This window comes from Passer domesticus, chromosome 3 (assembly GCF_036417665.1).
Source record: "Passer domesticus isolate bPasDom1 chromosome 3, bPasDom1.hap1, whole genome shotgun sequence".
Classification (NCBI taxonomy): domain Eukaryota; kingdom Metazoa; phylum Chordata; class Aves; order Passeriformes; family Passeridae; genus Passer; species Passer domesticus.
Window position 1 is genome coordinate 6,505,989 of NC_087476.1, and position 17,390 is coordinate 6,523,378.

Sequence of the window (17,390 nt, forward strand, 5' to 3'; positions counted from 1 at the left end):
TGATTCTCCTTACAAAATAGGTGATTCTTTCTATTTTCATACTTTCAAATAACTCTTGACACCTGTCTCCAAGATCTCTTCTAATGGGGATCAACTTCAAAAAGCATTTCTGTGATGGGACACAGAAATAGGACTAGTGTCAGGTGGGTGAGGTTGACTAAAGTGATTGTGAGTTAAGAGGGATCTAAATGGCAGTGTGTTTTGAAATGTGAACTTCTTGGACACCTTTAAGCACCCTGACCAGTAGCTATGTCCATTAATAAGCACCGAACATACTAAAGGCCATCCCCACTGCCTTAATTTCCAGATGGAATAGCCTCATAGAAAAATCACACATTTACCTTACTAGCTTCTGTAATTTCAATATTATTTTCTACCTTATGCTTTAAGTACACAGAACTTGTGGTGGTACAGCAAGAGCTCTGTAAAGGGAAAATGGACAAGGAGCATCCTCTAGTCTACAAAGCAACCTGTGAGCCCCTGACTTAAGGCATGCTACATATAGCATCATTCACTGATTCTGATGTCTTTCTCCTTTTTTTAAAGATATAATTCACCTCAATAACACTGAAGTTCCTGTCAAACCTGTGCAATCTGCCCTCATGGAAGGCCTCATTCTTGAAAGGCAGAAGAGAGCAGCCCAGGACATGGAGCCTGTCCAAGACCAGCTGCCTTATCTGCCAGATCCATGTGACCCAAACCCTTGTCAGAATGATGGAGTCTGTGTGAATGTGAAAGGAAAAGCAAGCTGCAGGTACCACAGACCTCCTCCTTCCTTGTTCTGGCTTTCTTCTTCAAGTAATGCAGCTAAAAAGTATTCAGAGCTGCAGAGCTCAGAGGTCTAAGCCACCATGTTGTCAAGGAATTGTAGAAACAAAATACTTTACCACAGTTGCTAGTTCCTACCAGCAGCCAGGAGGGCAGGTTTCTCAGCATAAAGAAAAAGAAGCTCCATTCTGTGGTGCTTCCAGGGTGTGTAAATAGCCTCCTAACAAGGTAGGAATATTGTGACATGAACCCCTCCAATGGGAGCTGCTCATCTGGGATAGCAAATGTGAGGACCTTGGGGTGAGGGCATGACAAGGCTCCTGATCCACTGAATCTGTGCTTTGTTTTCCCAGGTGCCCATCAGGACAAGCCTTCTTCTTCACTGGGGAGAGGTGTCAATCAAGGCAAGTCCATGGGAGCATCCTGGGAATGTCGATTGGTGGAATTGCTGGAACCATTGTCTTAACTGTCGTCCTCATTTCCATGATGGCTAGAAGATAAATAACTGCAGGGGGCACAAATGTCAACCTGGTTCATAAGACACCCATTTTCAATGAAAAATGATGAATGTAATTTGGAGAAAACCAGTCATCATATGGATGAAAAGCTCTGCCAACAGCTTGGCAGCAATCTGTTTTTTTCTGAGGGATGTGGCAGTTAAAGTGTGTCATGTAGAGCTGCTGTCTGATGAAAATTCATACACTCCCTTTCTTGTGTGTATTTTGAAAGTTTTGTTTCTTCATTCCATAGCAAGCAGAAGTGTTGAGAGCCTATGCCTTTACTCTCAGCCACGGTTCAAACTTAGATTAAATAACTGGTTGAACCTCTCCAAACACTGTTAAAAATCACACCCAAACACCTGTATTAAGATTCTGGAAATGTTCCTACAAAAATTGCTCAAGAATTCTAAAGGTACAGATACTTATGTAGGTCAGTACAGCATCACTCCCTTTCCCTGGAGCTGTGCTGGTGTACTTACACTGATTAGCTATTACACAGAATTCATAAACTCTTGCCCATACCAAGCCATCATAAATTCTTCTAGCTGTAGAGAACAGTTTCCCATCCTGATTCACCTCAAAGTTCCAGGAACAGGTTCACCATTGGCAAACACAGGCCTGGTTCCCTGACAATCAAACAGAACTGTACCGCGTGGCTGCAGTATTTGATATTGACCTCAAATCTAAATCTTCATGATTCTACCATATTGTACAATAAACTTTGTAACATTTATGTGCATGATAAATACTTTTTAGGTTCTTCTCAAGACAGGAGTCCTGCCTTTAAAGGTGTATAGGCTTGAAATAAATTGTTCCACAAGTGTAGTATTAGAGCAATAATTTATATAAAACCATTCATCCTGCCTGGCACATGATGATTTATATTCACTATAGAGCTTATTCTCTGAGTCCTTCAAGTGTGTTTCTCCTCTGAGAGAAGACCCAAACATACAGACTTTACACAAGGCACTCCTTGCATTCTTAACATTTCTATACCTTAAATAAATGCCATCCCCTCTGTGGCAGAGGGCAGCAACCATCTCTGTTTTACCACATTACACATCAAGGGAAAGAAAAATATTGTTAAGGGCATAAAGCTTCCTTTTCTTCAAAAAAGTGCCACATTGAGCTTTCAGTCTTTCCATCTGAAAGAAGACCATGCAGGAATCACCACGGTCTTCATTTTATGTAAGTCAAAAGTGAAGATCTGAAATGGGCCTTCTCAGTTGGAAATTTTTAGTTCTGGAAAGTCTTAAATGGAAAGTGGAAACCACTACAGCCTTTCTGGACTCTAATACGAGGGCAGGAGAGAAGCTGTGAGGTATTTGTGTATCTACACAGGCCTTTGGGATCATTCGGAGAGTTGATGGGGAAATACCAAATCCACTGGACAACAACGTGTGACGCACTGCAATTCATGTCTCAGTACTGCATAGTGCTAAGCACCCACTTAAGGGCTGAGAATTCTTCACTCCCAATGTCCTTTCTTGCACATGAAGGCCTTCAAATCCTTGCTGTCTCTTCTGGGATCAGCAGACATTGTAAAATTCCTCCTCTCTCAGCTTCCCTGCCTTACACATTAACCAGAAATGATTATTCCAGAAGAATTCACCAAGGCACAATTTAGTCAAAAAGAAGCAGTCCACTTCCTGGTGACTCCAGGAACTTTTTGTGTGTGTCTTGGAAGAGGTCCTTTCAGTTACATGAGTTAGCACTGGCAGTGCTTCAGTTAAGCAAGGAATATGCCTTGGAAGTATTTTCAGTGGAAGAGGTGGATGGCTCGGAAGAAGATACTCTATATTTACCTGCAAAACAAAGCACAGGGGTTAGGCAAGGACAGAGAGCCTGGGACATTGTCGCTGTAAAGTAAGGACAGTGACACCTGTGCTGGTGGCCGAGTGGCTCTGCCTTGCCCTGCAGCCCTGGATTACAGCAATACCACTGTCGTGGTTGGACCAGGAAGTGAGTTTCTGGGAAAGTTGTGGTCAAACTCTTTGGTGACACGGCCAGCATGTGTCAGCTGAACTGCCAACCATGCCACAGGGCAATGATTTTCTCACACAAATGGAGGCACTTAGTTCTTCTCCTGGAGCACAGGGGCACATCCAGAACACAACACATCCACAGGCTCCTGAGATGAAACCCAGCTCCCTCTCTCTTATGGCCACAAGGCTCTAAACTAAGACCCAAGTATCCCTAACTTCTCTGAACAATGTGTGGATACAAAGATTGGACACTTAGAAATGAAATGTTATTTCCAGAATTGCTTTTTGCAAGATGAAGTCATAACTAAAATGGTGATGTCCACAAAATGACAACCAGAGAACATTTGAAGAAATACAGTTCCAAAGTGGTGATGAATAACAGATGAACTGTGCCGTGATCTCATTAAGCTCAAAACAAAGCTCACGTAGTGGGGTTTAGAATCAGTGAAACATCCGATAATTGTTTTAGAGATAGACAATTTTGCTACTAGGATTATGCTACAGTTGACTTGTTGCAGTTCCTTTGCATTAGAAGATTAAAAACAATCTATGGATGCATGGAGAGACAAATAGATTAATGGATATCAGGACAAGCAGACCCTGAGAGCAAGAGTGAAAGCCAAATCCTGTTTGTGCTTCAGTAAGGGAGATCAGTTGTCACATACCTGTTTTTCCACATAAGTTGTTAAAGGTTCTTGAAAATGGGTAGCTCATAGCAAGCATTGGTGTCACCAGGTTCAGGGAGGATGACTGAAAGAGAGAAAAATGCTTTTTGTCAAAAGAACTTTCTTTGTTGCCCCATTTTAGAGAGGAAAAAATAAAGGTTCCAGTAAACTTAGTTTCAGTAGTAGGAGCAAACAATCCACAGAAGGCAAAGCTAGATGATTGTGAGGTATCAAGTTCACACATGGTGGTGATGGAGGTGATCAACTTTAAAAGAAACGACAGGGCACAACCTGTTTGTCTCTAACTCTTGGCCAAGGGGGATGGCTTAGGCTCCAGTCTGTCCTAACAGGCATTATGGGATCCTGTTCTCTTATCTGTGCCAGTATGGCCACTAAGGTAGCCACAACAGCTAAGATTTATGTGAATGGGGATTGTTTTTGACAGCCAACATCCTGAGATAATCTGAGGCAAATTTAACTTGACACGCTAGAGGGCATTGGAACACAACTCTCTGCAGTCCAGATACAAAGGAAGGAAGGAACTTTTTGCTGCCAAAATTAAGTTTCTTTTTTGGTTCTGGAGTGGTTTGAGAATTTAACGGGATTCCTCCAAGGATGTATTAAAAAAAAGGTATGAAAACCACATCTTTTACTGTTCAGTCCTTCTTCATTATTTAGTTATACTTTGGTGGGGGTAATTAGGCAGTGTTGTGTATTGTCACCTATAGCATAAGGTGGTAGAGAAAGAAGGTAAATGAATCACATATAAAACACTTAATCAAAGACTTTGATATTGCTTTATTTGCTCATTCTCCGACCTCAACAGGCTGGAGAAATGGAATGACAAGAATCTTATGAAGTTCAGCAAAGGGAAGTTCAAAGTCCTCCTGTCCCTGGGGAGGAACAAACCCAATGCCAGGACATACTCAGGGCTGTCTGATTAGGACAGAGTAAAGACAGAGCCAGACTTTTCTCCTTGGTGCCCAGGGGAAGGATAAGAGGCTTTGAGAAGAAATAGAAATACAGGAAATCCCCCTTAAGATGAAACTCTTTCACTGTGAGGGTGGTCAAACACAGGAAAGGGCTGCACACAGAGCTTGTGGTGTCTCCATCCTTGGAGCTACTCAAACCCAACTGGACACAGCTCTGAGCTCTAGCTGACCATGCTCTGATGGGAATGTGGTGCAAGATGATCTCTGAGGGCAGTTTCCAATTTCAGCAATTCCTGTGGAAACTGGAGTGATTTGATCCAATGCTGTTCTTCTGAACTGACTGTTCAACCTTAATGGACTCCTTAATTCCTTTGAGCCTGTGTTCTCATCTTCTTAATTATCCTTGCTTTTAAGTCGGTTTCCTAGTTCTTTAGCAATACCTGTACAGGCTCTTCTGAATAAACCCTGTTCAGATACCAATATAAAATCAAGCTTTATTGTCATATAATGGTGATGGCAGCACCATTGGCAGCTCAGGAAGAGGGGGAGGTGGGTGTTGGAACTAGATGATCTTGCAGGTTCCATTTCAACTCAAACCATTTGAAGTTTCTTACACATCCTGGCACTTTTTGTTAAGGTGTTATAAATGCAGAAGTGTAAGTGGAAACAATAATTCCCCAAGAAGTCTCCCTTGCATTTCTCTCAGGCTGTGAATAAATACTAGTACCAAAAAAAAGTCTGTTTTCTAACTAAAAGTTTCAGTAACATTTTCTGGTTTCTTTCTTGTGGAATTTAAAACTAATGTCACTAATGGCCTTCTCACTTTTTTGCCAATCATAGTGAAAATAATGAACTTTTTAAAAGGGGATGTAATAATATTTATGTTGTTAGTGTTCTCTCTGACTTGTTCTAATAAATTATCCAGAATTTAAAGTGTACTGGACAACATTAGACTACTCAGCAGTAACTGAAATACATTTTAGGTCAAGATTCTAACCTTTGATTGCTGTGAACTCCATTTGGATGATGAATTCCTCTTCAACAGGGCTTCTTGTATCTATTTGTTAAAAAAATTAGTCAATCAGTGAATACAGAAATTCTATTCAAATTCCAACAGTATTTTGACATAATGTAATAAATAGCTGGAATCCTTACCTTCTTATCCCAGAGAGTCCCAAACACCAAAATGAATAATCCCTAGGAGACAGATAATTACATGTATTTTGATGACACCAATCTTTAATTGCAATATCTCATAAGTATCTCCAACATTTACCATGGTACTACTTAAGCTTTGAATTCTTTGATAGAGGGCATTTTTCTAGCTGCATATCACATAGTGGACTGCTCACTTGGCAGCTCCCCAGGCCTGGTCTATTTAAATTCTGTGTTGATCTGGTCTACAAACTGACACAGATAGTTTGGTAGCACTAAATGTACTTGGAAAAACTAATGTGTGCGTATGGAAGATGTGTGTGTATGGAAGACCTGTGCTCTCCAGTAGGTTCAAAGTGAGTTTGGTTTGAAGAAAACAGTTTTGATGCCATTCTTAACAATGGCAAATATTAAGAATTCTCTTTAAAGAGAGAGTACACATAACTTTATTGTCCTTAAGAAATTTCCTTGTATCAGGATCCTCCTGACCACCTAAATATGTTGCAAATTCATACTGACTGAAAACTCTCAATGGTATTTTTATCAGTTCTTCTCTTTATCATTAGCACTTCTCAGCTGATCTTGGTGATTTTCTTGTGGTTTATACTGGAACCCAAAAGGCATAACATGATGCCTCCAGCTACACTATAAATGGAAGCAGAGATGCTCAAGTTTGCCCACCTGAACATAACAGGGCTGTTTTCCTGTCTTCACCAGTGAAGTTGATTCCAAAACTACTGGCAAAGTAGGCAGTTATCTTTAGGCCAGCTTTATCTATATGGCACATCTGCTAAGGCAGCTAAGAATATGAAATACTGCTGAATTCCTGGAATGGCTTTCCCAAAGAGCTCTTTTGGAATAAGGATGTGTCAGGCAAATTTAAGCTTTTCCCTGGTGTTCTTATGCCCCACCAAGCACAGCACTGCAATAATGCCTCTATGTTAAATCATGACAGAGGAAACCAAAATGCATGCAACTCACCTGCAAAGCATTGAACAGACTAAATAGGATGTGGAAAGCTGGATGACTGTTTTTGATGATGGTGGCAAGGCCAAAACCCCAGGTGAGGCCTAACAGTGGTGTCAGGATGGCCACACTTTTGCCAATCTGAAACAGAGATTTCCTCTCCTGCCCACTTGACCTATCCCCAATAGTTGGCCTCAGTATTTTTATTATAACAACTGCAGCAATGAACAAGTTCGTGGCCACAATGATCAAGGCAGGTATGACAAAGGCCAGGAGAGCTTTGCTGTCCTTCCAGTTGAGCCAGCAGACATCCTTTCTTGTGTAACTGTTCTTTGGCAGTGTGACAGCGATGGTGGTGACTGCAATGACAAAGGGGCACACGTATCCCAGGCAGAATGCCACTGTCTTCTGAGCAGTCTTACTCGTGTTGTGTAAGATGAACACCAGTCTGTAGAAAAGGATGAGGCCCAGGCTCAGCATCCAGAAAAAGACACACAGGTAGAAAAAATGGATGAAGAAGGTGGCCATGATACAGATGTCTCTGCTCACCTGCTGGTTTTGATCAGTGATGGAGGCAGTGACAATGAACCAAACATCAGCAATCAGCAGGGATGTAGCAATGTTCAGAATACAGACATGGCGCATGTAGGAGGTCGTGTTGTTTGTCACATACTTCCAGACCAAGGATTCAATTATGATGCAGACCACCAAGCTCATGATTGAAATGGCCAGGCCAATGTAGGAAATATAATTTTCAAACATTAGCTCGGAGGATCTATCAGGTGACATCAGGATGGAGAATGATGTCAAGTGATTGCAGGAGCAAATGACATCATTTTCTGACTCTGTGGGTGTGCAGCCATAATCATCCCAGTCCCCCCTGTGATTGTTGAGTGTGAAGTTCCAAAAGACACACTTGGGCATCTTTAGAGACACATCTTTCTTTGCAAATGTCATATTAACATTAAACTCCTGGCTTCTGTTGCTGCTCAAAGTTGTTGTTATCAATAAACCGTTCACATATTCAAATGTTTTCCGGGGCAAAATATGTCCAAGTTTTGAGTACATCACACTGACAACGGTTGAATTTTGGGTTAGAGTCTGGATTTCAGTTTCACTAATAAGCACGTTGACTGTGAGGTTTCCTGCACTGCGGAAGTCCTTGTTATAATCCGTGTTGTTATTTTCCTTGACAACTATCCCTTGGAGCTGAACTGTGTTTGCAGAGACAGAAGGAATGGTGTTATTAACTGGTTGGAGGCGCAAGGAAAAATTTTCTACTGACTGTAATAACAAAGAACTTTGTCGTGTCTTCTCATTATTCAGGTCTTCCCAAGCTTCAGTTGTGGAATCGTCAACAATTAAGTCCACTGTGGATAAGAAATTCTGGAACAACAACAGAATAATGCAGTTACTGAAATCCCACACAATTAATTGTTGTTTCTGATGGTAATTTATGCATGGTCCTAGAAGTGCCTTTTGAAAAAGCCCAGCATTTTCTTATTTTGCTCAGCCCATGTCAAGTCTTCAGTTGTTAGCCCTCTGCATACTCTGCTTGCAAGTTAAGGTTTCCAAAAGCAGAGCTGTGTGACTATTTTTTAATATATTATTTGGTACTTTGGCATTATTTGGCATTATTGGCATCTCCAGCCTTCTTTCCTTTCTTTCTCAGTGTTCGTGCTGTCTTTGGTGTCTCATGTAGGGCTCTCTATCTACAAACAATCAAACCTTTTTGCACTTTTCTGTTCAGAAGAGCAGTGCTTTTCCTCTGAACCTCATAACCAAGGTTCCCTAAGGTTTCTTTTGTTATTCATTTGTTGTTACATCCAACTTAGTTTCCTTGCTTGATCATGGTTCCTAGAATTTACTCTCCCTATTCTTATTTCAGCCTATTTTTTTCTATTCCTGCTTCTACCCATGGAATCATAGAATCAGAGAATGGTTTTGACATTTAAAGGTCGTCCATTCCAACCTCCCTTCCAGGTGGCAGGGACATCCAGCTTCATCTTGGACATTTCCATCCACAACTTCTCTGGTAAATCTATTCTAGTGCCTTACTGCCCTCACAGCTAACAATTTATTCCTAATACATAATCCAAACATGCTTCTTTCCGTTTAAACCATTGTTCCTTGTCCTGTCACTACAGGCCTTGATAAAAAGCCTTTTATAAGTCCCCTTTAAGTATTGAAAAGCTGCAATAAGTTCTTCCCTGAGCCTTCTCTTCTAAAGGCTGGACAACCCCAACTCTCTCAGACTGTCCTCACAGGAGACCTAGTCCAGCTCTCTGACCATTTCTGTGACCCTCCTTTGGACCCATTCCAGCATGTCCACATCCTTCTTCCCCTGGGGACCCCAGCGGTGGATGGAGTGCTCCAGGTGGGATCTCACCAGAGCAGAGTAGAGGGACAGAATCACCTCCCTCAACCTGCTGGTCCCACTCCTTGTTAAGCAGCCCAGGACATGTTTGGGTGTTTGGGCTGCAAGAGCATATTGCTGGTTCATGTCCAATTTCTTATCCACCATTCCTTGTCCTTTCCTGTCTTAGAATGCTGGAGATATCCATGTGTTTCTACAATATTTCTAGTTGCTAAGCTTACAGCAGCTTCTCTTTAATGCATAGACTCCTTGTCCTCATCATTTTGAGTTTTCATAAACTTCTCTGTATCTTTGCTGTCACTTCATCTCGTTTCCTTAACGCTTTCCTGATCTGGATCCTAAGCAAGCGTGAAACTTCTTCAAGGAGAACATCATCCTCTCTGACAAAAGGGACCAAAGGGCTTGGTAGGTGTAGATAAGACTTAAAATAAAACCTTACCTGCATAGTGACCTCCTCTGCCTCAGCTGGGATAGTGGAGACCATATCCAGGATGGTAACAATTGCACCTAAGTTTGCTGAAGAATTGTTTATTGTGGTTAGCTCCTTTGTTGTCTGCTCCTTAAGCTGTGCAAGGTAGGAGGGTAGTTGAGCTTTTGCCTCGGGGCTGCTGACCAAGGACTGGAACAGAAGATAACAGCACATCACATGTGTGCAATCCTCTAACCTGGCTGAGAGAAAGGTGACTCTGGATGGTTTGTGGATGGGAAGAGCACTGTAGGATGATACCAAGGCTGAAAACCAAGGCCTGGCACCCATCTGTCAAGTGCAGTGTCCAAGGGTGTGGGCACTGTAGGAAGGGCCTGGGGATGAGGCTGGGCAGTGGCCCGGAGTTGTTCCTACAGCCTCACTGTTGGTGTGCTCTGTAACATGCTCTGGGCTCAGGGAACGCTCCAGGCCGGGAGCTGCTCCTCATGGATGCCATGGACAAGGTCACCTTGCCTGGGAGCAGAGCACTCATGTGTGTGGACATTATCCATGCAGTGCCTCAGGCCCTCCGTGTCCCGGGAGCGGCCTCGGCTCTTTTGCTGGCTGGTGTAAATAAAGCCAAACATTTTTCATATCTTTTAAAATAAACTTTTAAATACTTCATATATTTTAGACTATGATAAGCAAAAATCATGCAACCAACACTTTTTCTCCCCACCCCATCTCCATAAACCCACAGTGTTACCTCAGCACTACTCAGCAGGTCATTTATTGGTCCAGACAGGCAGTCATTCCTTGCAACCTTCCATGAGCTGTTGATGCACTGGTAAGTTATATTGCCTCGAGTAAAACCTTTTGGATTTTCTACATCACAGCATGGCTTTATTAATATGGCCCTTTCTGCACCAACGCCCAAGCTGTCTGAGCAGGAAATTTTCTTACCTGTACAGAGAGGAGACAGAGATAGAAAATAAGAAGCAGGGAGATGAATGAATTTCCCCCACAAAATTTGTGATCTGTTCAAAGGATTTCAGTTTACTGTCTTCATTAATTATGATCTTTCAGGGTGTGTATGTCTCACATTCCTTATTTTTATGGATCAGGGAATTAAAAAGGAAATCTAATAAAGCTCCAGTTTTTGAGTACTGGATCAAATCAACAGACCAACACCCAAAGACTTAGATTTATCTGTTGGACTACAGGGTTAGACAGAGCTGGAGTGGGATTATATTGACCATTAAGTGAACAATAATTCATACAAAATTTATTCTGTTAAGGTACTCAGTACTGCTGTAGCACTAACAGGAAATTCATTAAGACTTTAATAGTGAGGCCTCAACACCTTTTTGGTGAACCGTGGGTGTTGCTAATTGCCTTTGATTGGCTTAGTCATATCATTAAGTATCTGCTGATTAAAGTGATTAAAGTAATTAAAGTGTCTGCATATTTATTGCCTAAGAGAGTGAAATCTGTCAGATACAGTAATTCAACTGTAGGTTCCACTGCTGTGGAAAAAAGAACATTTCTGCATCAGGGGGATGTGCAACATTTCTTCCTTTCCAATTTAGAATAAAAGAGCTGAAATATCCAAACTCTTGTCAGAGCTAAACATCAAAGCTGGATTTAGCAACACAGAATTCTAATTACCAAGCATTCCCTGCAGAGCTGACTGGAAGCTGCCCTGGTCTCTGCAGCACCTCACAGAGGTTGCCCTTCTTGTGTTCAAAGTGGAAATGCTCTCCCACAGGCTGTCCTCCTGAGCCTGGTGAGGCACCACAGTCTTTGATCCTTGCTAAATGGTTGGTGCAAGCTGGGAGCTGCATGACCACATTTCAACACAGGGGATGAAGCTTGGTGCTGCAGCCTGCAGTAGTGATTAAACTGTCGCTGCTGTTGAACAGGCTGGGTCCACTCTCAAATACAGCAAAGACGACACATCTTGGCTATTTTTGTTTTTCATTACATCAAAACTAATATTTTCCTCTGTGTGTAGAAATTTCCCATCAGAAAAGGAGACAAAAGTTCTTGAATAACAAAAAGCTCTTCCTCTTAGATGCCACTGATGATGAATTTGTGGCACCTGATTTAACAAAGATATTGTAATGTCCTATATAACAGCTATAAACAGTAATGTTTTCCTTACCAGGTACCAAGTGCAGTTTCATATGTTCACTGTCAACTCCCTGTCCGATGCGGTTGATAAACTTGCAATATGCCATGAACTCTTTCTCTTTGTTGCATTCTTTTTCCGTGTGATTGTACATGTAGCAAAGCAAATTGTCTTTTTTCTTTTTCTCTGTACAGATGGATGAAGACAGGTTAACACAGATTTGGGATTAGTCAACTAAAACCAGCAGAAAGCATTGGAAAAACTTTATTTTCTGTGGGTATTAGAAAACAAAATCAACGTTTCTTTGTGAAAAAGTTCCCTCTCTGTATGCTGACCTCTGTGTCTTACTCCCTCCATAATAAATCTGGCAGCTGCTGCATGATCAATACTTTTTCATTTACTGCTGTGTGAGCAAATCCTCCCCAAACCCTCTTAACTGTGCAGTAATGAAAATTTGCTTTGAAAATAATTTTTGAGGATACTCTTCCTGCCTTTACCACAGGTGTTTCAGGCTGGGATAGTGTTTGGCTGTTCTTACACGGCTCTTTTGAACTCAGGATCTGTGCCACACTCCCTCTGCTTTTCAGAATGCCTGTGCCTGAGGGTGGGTCTCCAGCTGCAGTCTCTTCCAACAACATCCTTGCCTTTTTCTTAGCTACTAAAGGTCTTCTCAGTCTCCACCTGCTTTACTCCTCAGCCCGTTGTTTTTGCACTCCTGCATGTTTCCTAAGTTATTTTTGATAGATCGTATTTGCCTTTTTGTTTTTTTTTTAACAAAGTAACATTTTTATAACTCGCTCAAAAATTTCTAGTGTATAAAAAGCAACTCACTTGAAAACTTATAGTCTATAAAAACATGTCAGGGAAGCTGCAGAGTTGCCCTAAATTTGAAGACACACAAGTGTAGGCTTTTGTATTGTTAAAGATGTGCTCCCTGTATCCTCAAAGAAAATGGAGTAGTTTTTTGAATTGCACTCTTAATGGGTTACTCAACATTTTTCATTAATTAGTAGATTTTCTTAAGTAATGTATTCATTTTAAAAAGTGGCAGAATGGAAGATAAAAGGAGTTCAGCAATTTCCAATCTGAAGAAAGGTCATGACGTTCACTTTTCCCTGCCTGGCAAGTGAAACCAAATGTTGAGTTTATCTATTATGTATTTATCACTGTAGCAGTGACTTCAGCTCAGTATTAATCCCAGACATGTTCCCCAGGCATGCTCAACATCCTAAAAAAAGTCCATTTCCCTTTTTTTGCACCCTCAGAAGTGCTCTTGGGTTGTCATGAAAGCAGTAAGCATGACTTGTTTACACAGACCTAACTGAAAACAAAAATCCCAGAGACTGGGTTGTGACACAGAGTGAAACTAATGATTCTGCAAGTTTATTGTGTCTTACCAACTTGAAATTCATTTTCTTGAACCACAAATGTAACCCTGTAGTCTCTCACGGTCTTTGCACTTATGCAGCACTCGAGGGCATGTGGCACTTGGCACTGTATTAATGTTGCAATGGGGTCTATCAGGATGTTCTGCTTCAGGGGCAAGGAAATCACCTCCATGGTAATATTGGCAGAACTGTCCAGGCTTTTCTGGGAGAATGTGCAGATGTAGGTGCCTAAAAGAAGTGACACAAAACCATGTCTCAGTCAACAGAAGTGCTCATCAGCTTTTGCACGGTCATGAATGCTGAACAAACACAGTGCTGTTGGCAACATCAAGCCTTGGTGTCCTCCAAAACTTAAAATTTTAACTCTGGGAGCTTTTTTATTTATTGTGGCCAGGCTTCACAGGGATTTGCAGGGTTAGGGATGCTGTAAATGATCTGGTACAGAGATTTCATTGCATTTGTAGCCAATGAGACCATATTTACTCACCTTTCCACTCCTGCGAGGCAGACTTCACTGTAAGCACAGACTTGGCTGGGAATTTGCTATTTTTGATGCACATATCACAGTCTACTGTTTTTGTGTCATTTCCAGACTGGATTTTCCAACTGATGCTGTCATAATTGCTCACATCACTTTCACACGTTACATTGAACCCGTATCCCTCGGAAACTGTTGAGTTTGTGCTTGAAGACATTGTTACGTGGGCTGAGACAACACAGGACAAAAGCCACATTAGTGAGGGTTACTTTTAGCCATTTTCTCACAAGTTCTGTGTGCCACAGAGGCCATCTATGCATTAAAGAGCTGTTGCTCTGTCACAAGTCCCTGCCCCTGACCTTTCCGCAGGTACGTGACTCCGATGCTTCGAGCGCGCCTGGCTCCGTGTCCAGTCTCCATCTCACACGTGTATGTGGTCACTGCACCTGACTTCTCAGGGGGGCACAGTGACTCATTGATGTTGAGCTGGTATCCAGTGCAGTTTCCACTCAAGATGGTTACTCCTGGGAGAAATAAGCATTGTTTGAAGGGCTACGGATGTCCAAAAATACTTCTGGAAAGCACAAGCAATTATCCAGCCATGGAAACCCTTGTGGGTTTGTATGTAATTGACATCATGGCATTTTTAACTCATCATTGCTGAAGTTCATTGACATCTTTTACTCTGGCAACACTCACAGAGTGGCAGCACTCAGCTCTGTGCTGAGATTCCTCCTGCCAAAACCAGTCAGAACACAACCACACCGCTTGGAAATCTCAGGGTCAACTAAAATGAAGAGTATTCTGGTTAAGCCTAACCCTATTTGTGATATTTACAGTGAGTAAAGGTAAGCAAAACAGGAGTAAACACTGCAGATTTTAATGTTGTCTAATTTTGAAATAAAAATGTGGAGGTACTTGACAGTCATTCAGCTTAAAATTGAAGAGTGCTGGTTCAGCTGTGAGCACCAAAGCTGTCCCACGCTGCAGCTGACAGCACAGTTGACATGAGAGCAGAGCAGAGTTCCTGGGGGAAAGCCTGGCCTCAGGAAATCAGGGGTAAAACAGCCTATTGCAGTGCGCCAGGATCCCCTCTCTCTGAAAGCACTGCTGCATTCTAGTCGCTGTCCTCTGGTGACTGCGTGCATGAGCTTTGAAGATTTTATCTCAGTTTGCTGTCCTGCTAAGTTTAATTTACGGCCAGTAGTTAACAATAAACTGTTACTTCATACTCATAAAATATTAAAGGAGGCAATAGACCATTTAGGGTGATGGTTCACAGACATTTGTGAGCATTTCTGTTCATGTTACTTTGTAGCTCTTTGTAGCACATTTACTTGGTGCCTTATTAACTCTTTATATTGGAAAGCCTTACGGGATGCCCCTGACTCAGCTGGTGTGGGAAGTATCACAGCTACGGGTGGAGAGACAAACAGTGCTCATATTTATCTGTGTTGCAGCTGTTTCACAGTGCTGCACTTGTACCTCACAACTGCCAAATCTCAGTAAGTGGTACATGAAAGATCTTTGTACCCCAAGGGTGATTCCTGAGATAGCAGTACAGACTGATGCAGTCATCCCTGCTCTCAAAATTAGACCATGCAGAAATAAACTTTCTGGAACAAGCTGGTGTGTTGCTGGTCCAGGCAGCTGTTCCCATCTAGAATGGCACAGTTTAAGGCATCAGTGCATGGAGATGCTTGAAACCCCACTGGCACCTGCACAACACATACACAGTCTGTCCTTCCCCCTGCTACTCACACCTTTGGAGCACACCCTGTATTCATCCCAGGACTTTGGGGCAGCCGCTTAGGAGGAGACCTCTGAGCAATGTGGTCAAACCTAGCAGGTGAAAGACAACATTTTGTTAATCTTACCTGTAATGTTGATTGTTCCATTTACTTTCCAGGAAACCTTAAGCGATGTCAAGTGTCTGTCAATGCAACAGGACAACAAAAGACCCTTTGCTTGTACTTCAGGACTGTTACATGTGACATCGATGTCCTCAAAGTTTGGAGTGACATGCAGTGGAAAGACAGATATTGTTTCTGTGGTGTTGTATATCTCTGTGTGATAGAGGCTGCTCGTTGTGAACACGCAACTGTAGGAACCTGTGAAGCATAAACAACAGTTTTTGCTGAGTTTGCTCCTATTTTTCACAGCTGGTTTTCATATGTCCCTGCTCTGCAGTGGCTCTGCTACTTGCTGATCAATATGTACCCTCAGGTCACCTGCAGAATGCTTTCTGCAGACCCCTGGTGCCAAATGTCTCTAGATTAGGATTCACTGTGGATGGGTACTTGAGATGAGTGTTCTCAGACCAAAATACTTCAAATCTGGCCAGGTAAGTGCTTTTGGGATCTGTATATTGCCCACAGTCCTTCTGGCAGCAGTATGCCATGGTACAAAGATTCCTACAGAGAACAGGTGACAGAGAGTTGCCCAGGGTGGACTCCACCAGAACTGGCCTTGGGGTGGAGGCTCTTAAGCTGCTCAGAAGGCACTGCCAAAGACAGCAGAGTATTTATCACAGAATCACAGAATCACAGAATCACAGAATCACAGAATATGCTGAGTTGGAAGAGACCTATCAGGATCATTGAGCCCAACTCTTGGCCCTGCACAGGACCCTCCAACAGTGACACCATGTGCCTGGAGCATTGTTCAAACACTTGAACTCTCAGGCTCGGTGCTGTTACCACTGCCCTTGGGAGCCTGTTCCAGTGCTCAACCACCCTCTGGGTGAAAAACTTTTCTCAGTTATCCAAAACCTCCCCTGACTCAGCTTCATGCCACCTCCTTGAGTCCTGTCTCTGGTCACCAGGGAGAACAGATCTGTGCCTGCCCCTCTGCTTCCCCTCATGAGGAAGTTGAAGACCACAATGAGGTCTCTCCTCAGTCTCCTTAAGGCTGAACAGACCAAGTGACCTCAGCTCCTTCTCATATGGCTTCCCCTTCAGGCCCTTCACCATCCTTGTGGCCTCCTTTGGACTCTCTCCAATAGCTTGTTGCCTTTTTTGTATTTTGGTGCCCAAAACTGTATGTGGATTTCCCTTCCCCACTGGGATAGCCAAGTGAGCAGACCACTTACTTAGGACTAGAAACACCAGATTCAGGGCATCCTCAGTCTGAAGAATTTTGGATCCACTATTCCTATCTCACATACATGTGCCCAAATACCTGGTCACAGGCTACCCTTTTTGAAGTTAAATGTAGAATTCATGGTTCAAAGACGTGAACTGAGTGGAAACTTGAGCCCTGATAATACATAATAATTCTCCTGATAGATCCTCCCAGAAAAATGTCCCCAGCTTACCTGTTTCTGATTTTCAAAAATCCCTAAACATGCAAAACTGTAACTCTGAATTCTTATTTAATTAGGTCATGTGTGTGTAGGGGGCAAGGGCATTAAGGCCAAATTCAACTACAGCCTCCAATCACCACACCAAAAGGGTGGGAAGGCCTCACAGCCATGCAGCCAGCACCATCTCCCTGGTATGATAATGAAGCCTGGCACTCAGAACTCCCAGTCACATACAATCACTTCAGTCAGTTCACATCTTACTGGCAATGCCAGTTAATATGTAGATCATTAACGAACACAACAGGAAAATTATGAGGGGCAGTGTAATCTTCACA

The 17,390-nt window shown here is 42.5% G+C and overlaps 2 protein-coding genes across 13 annotated transcripts in view; one reads left to right on the forward strand and one right to left on the reverse strand.

Moving 5' to 3' along the window:
- Window positions 1-2,014, forward strand: part of MEP1A (meprin A subunit alpha) — a 51,981-nt gene extending 49,967 nt beyond the window's left edge. For all 3 annotated transcript variants that reach the window (XM_064411729.1, XM_064411730.1, XM_064411728.1), the window contains exons 14-15: window positions 547-754; window positions 1,122-2,014. In XM_064411729.1, coding sequence (XP_064267799.1) covers window positions 547-754; window positions 1,122-1,269 — 356 coding nt within the window. In that variant the 3' untranslated portion in view covers window positions 1,270-2,014. The remainder of the gene's footprint in view (window positions 1-546; window positions 755-1,121) is intronic.
- Window positions 2,015-2,966: 952 nt separating this feature from the next.
- The window catches only part of ADGRF5 (adhesion G protein-coupled receptor F5), a 39,977-nt gene continuing 25,553 nt past the window's right edge, over window positions 2,967-17,390 (reverse strand). For 9 of the 10 annotated variants that reach the window (XM_064411719.1, XM_064411717.1, XM_064411721.1 and 6 more), the window contains 12 exons: window positions 15,629-15,862; window positions 14,111-14,275; window positions 13,761-13,979; window positions 13,283-13,501; window positions 11,919-12,071; window positions 10,521-10,717; window positions 9,788-9,967; window positions 6,987-8,357; window positions 6,006-6,047; window positions 5,848-5,907; window positions 3,919-4,003; window positions 2,967-3,073 (listed from right to left, as the gene is read on the reverse strand). In XM_064411719.1, the coding sequence (XP_064267789.1) occupies window positions 2,994-3,073; window positions 3,919-4,003; window positions 5,848-5,907; window positions 6,006-6,047; window positions 6,987-8,357; window positions 9,788-9,967; window positions 10,521-10,717; window positions 11,919-12,071; window positions 13,283-13,501; window positions 13,761-13,979; window positions 14,111-14,275; window positions 15,629-15,862 (3,005 nt within the window). In that variant the 3' untranslated portion in view covers window positions 2,967-2,993. Of the gene's footprint in view, window positions 3,074-3,918; window positions 4,004-5,098; window positions 5,316-5,847; window positions 5,908-6,005; window positions 6,048-6,986; window positions 8,358-9,787; window positions 9,968-10,520; window positions 10,718-11,918; window positions 12,072-13,282; window positions 13,502-13,760; window positions 13,980-14,110; window positions 14,276-15,628; window positions 15,863-17,390 lie in introns of those variants that run through there. The other variant, XM_064411727.1, reaches the window with a different exon arrangement.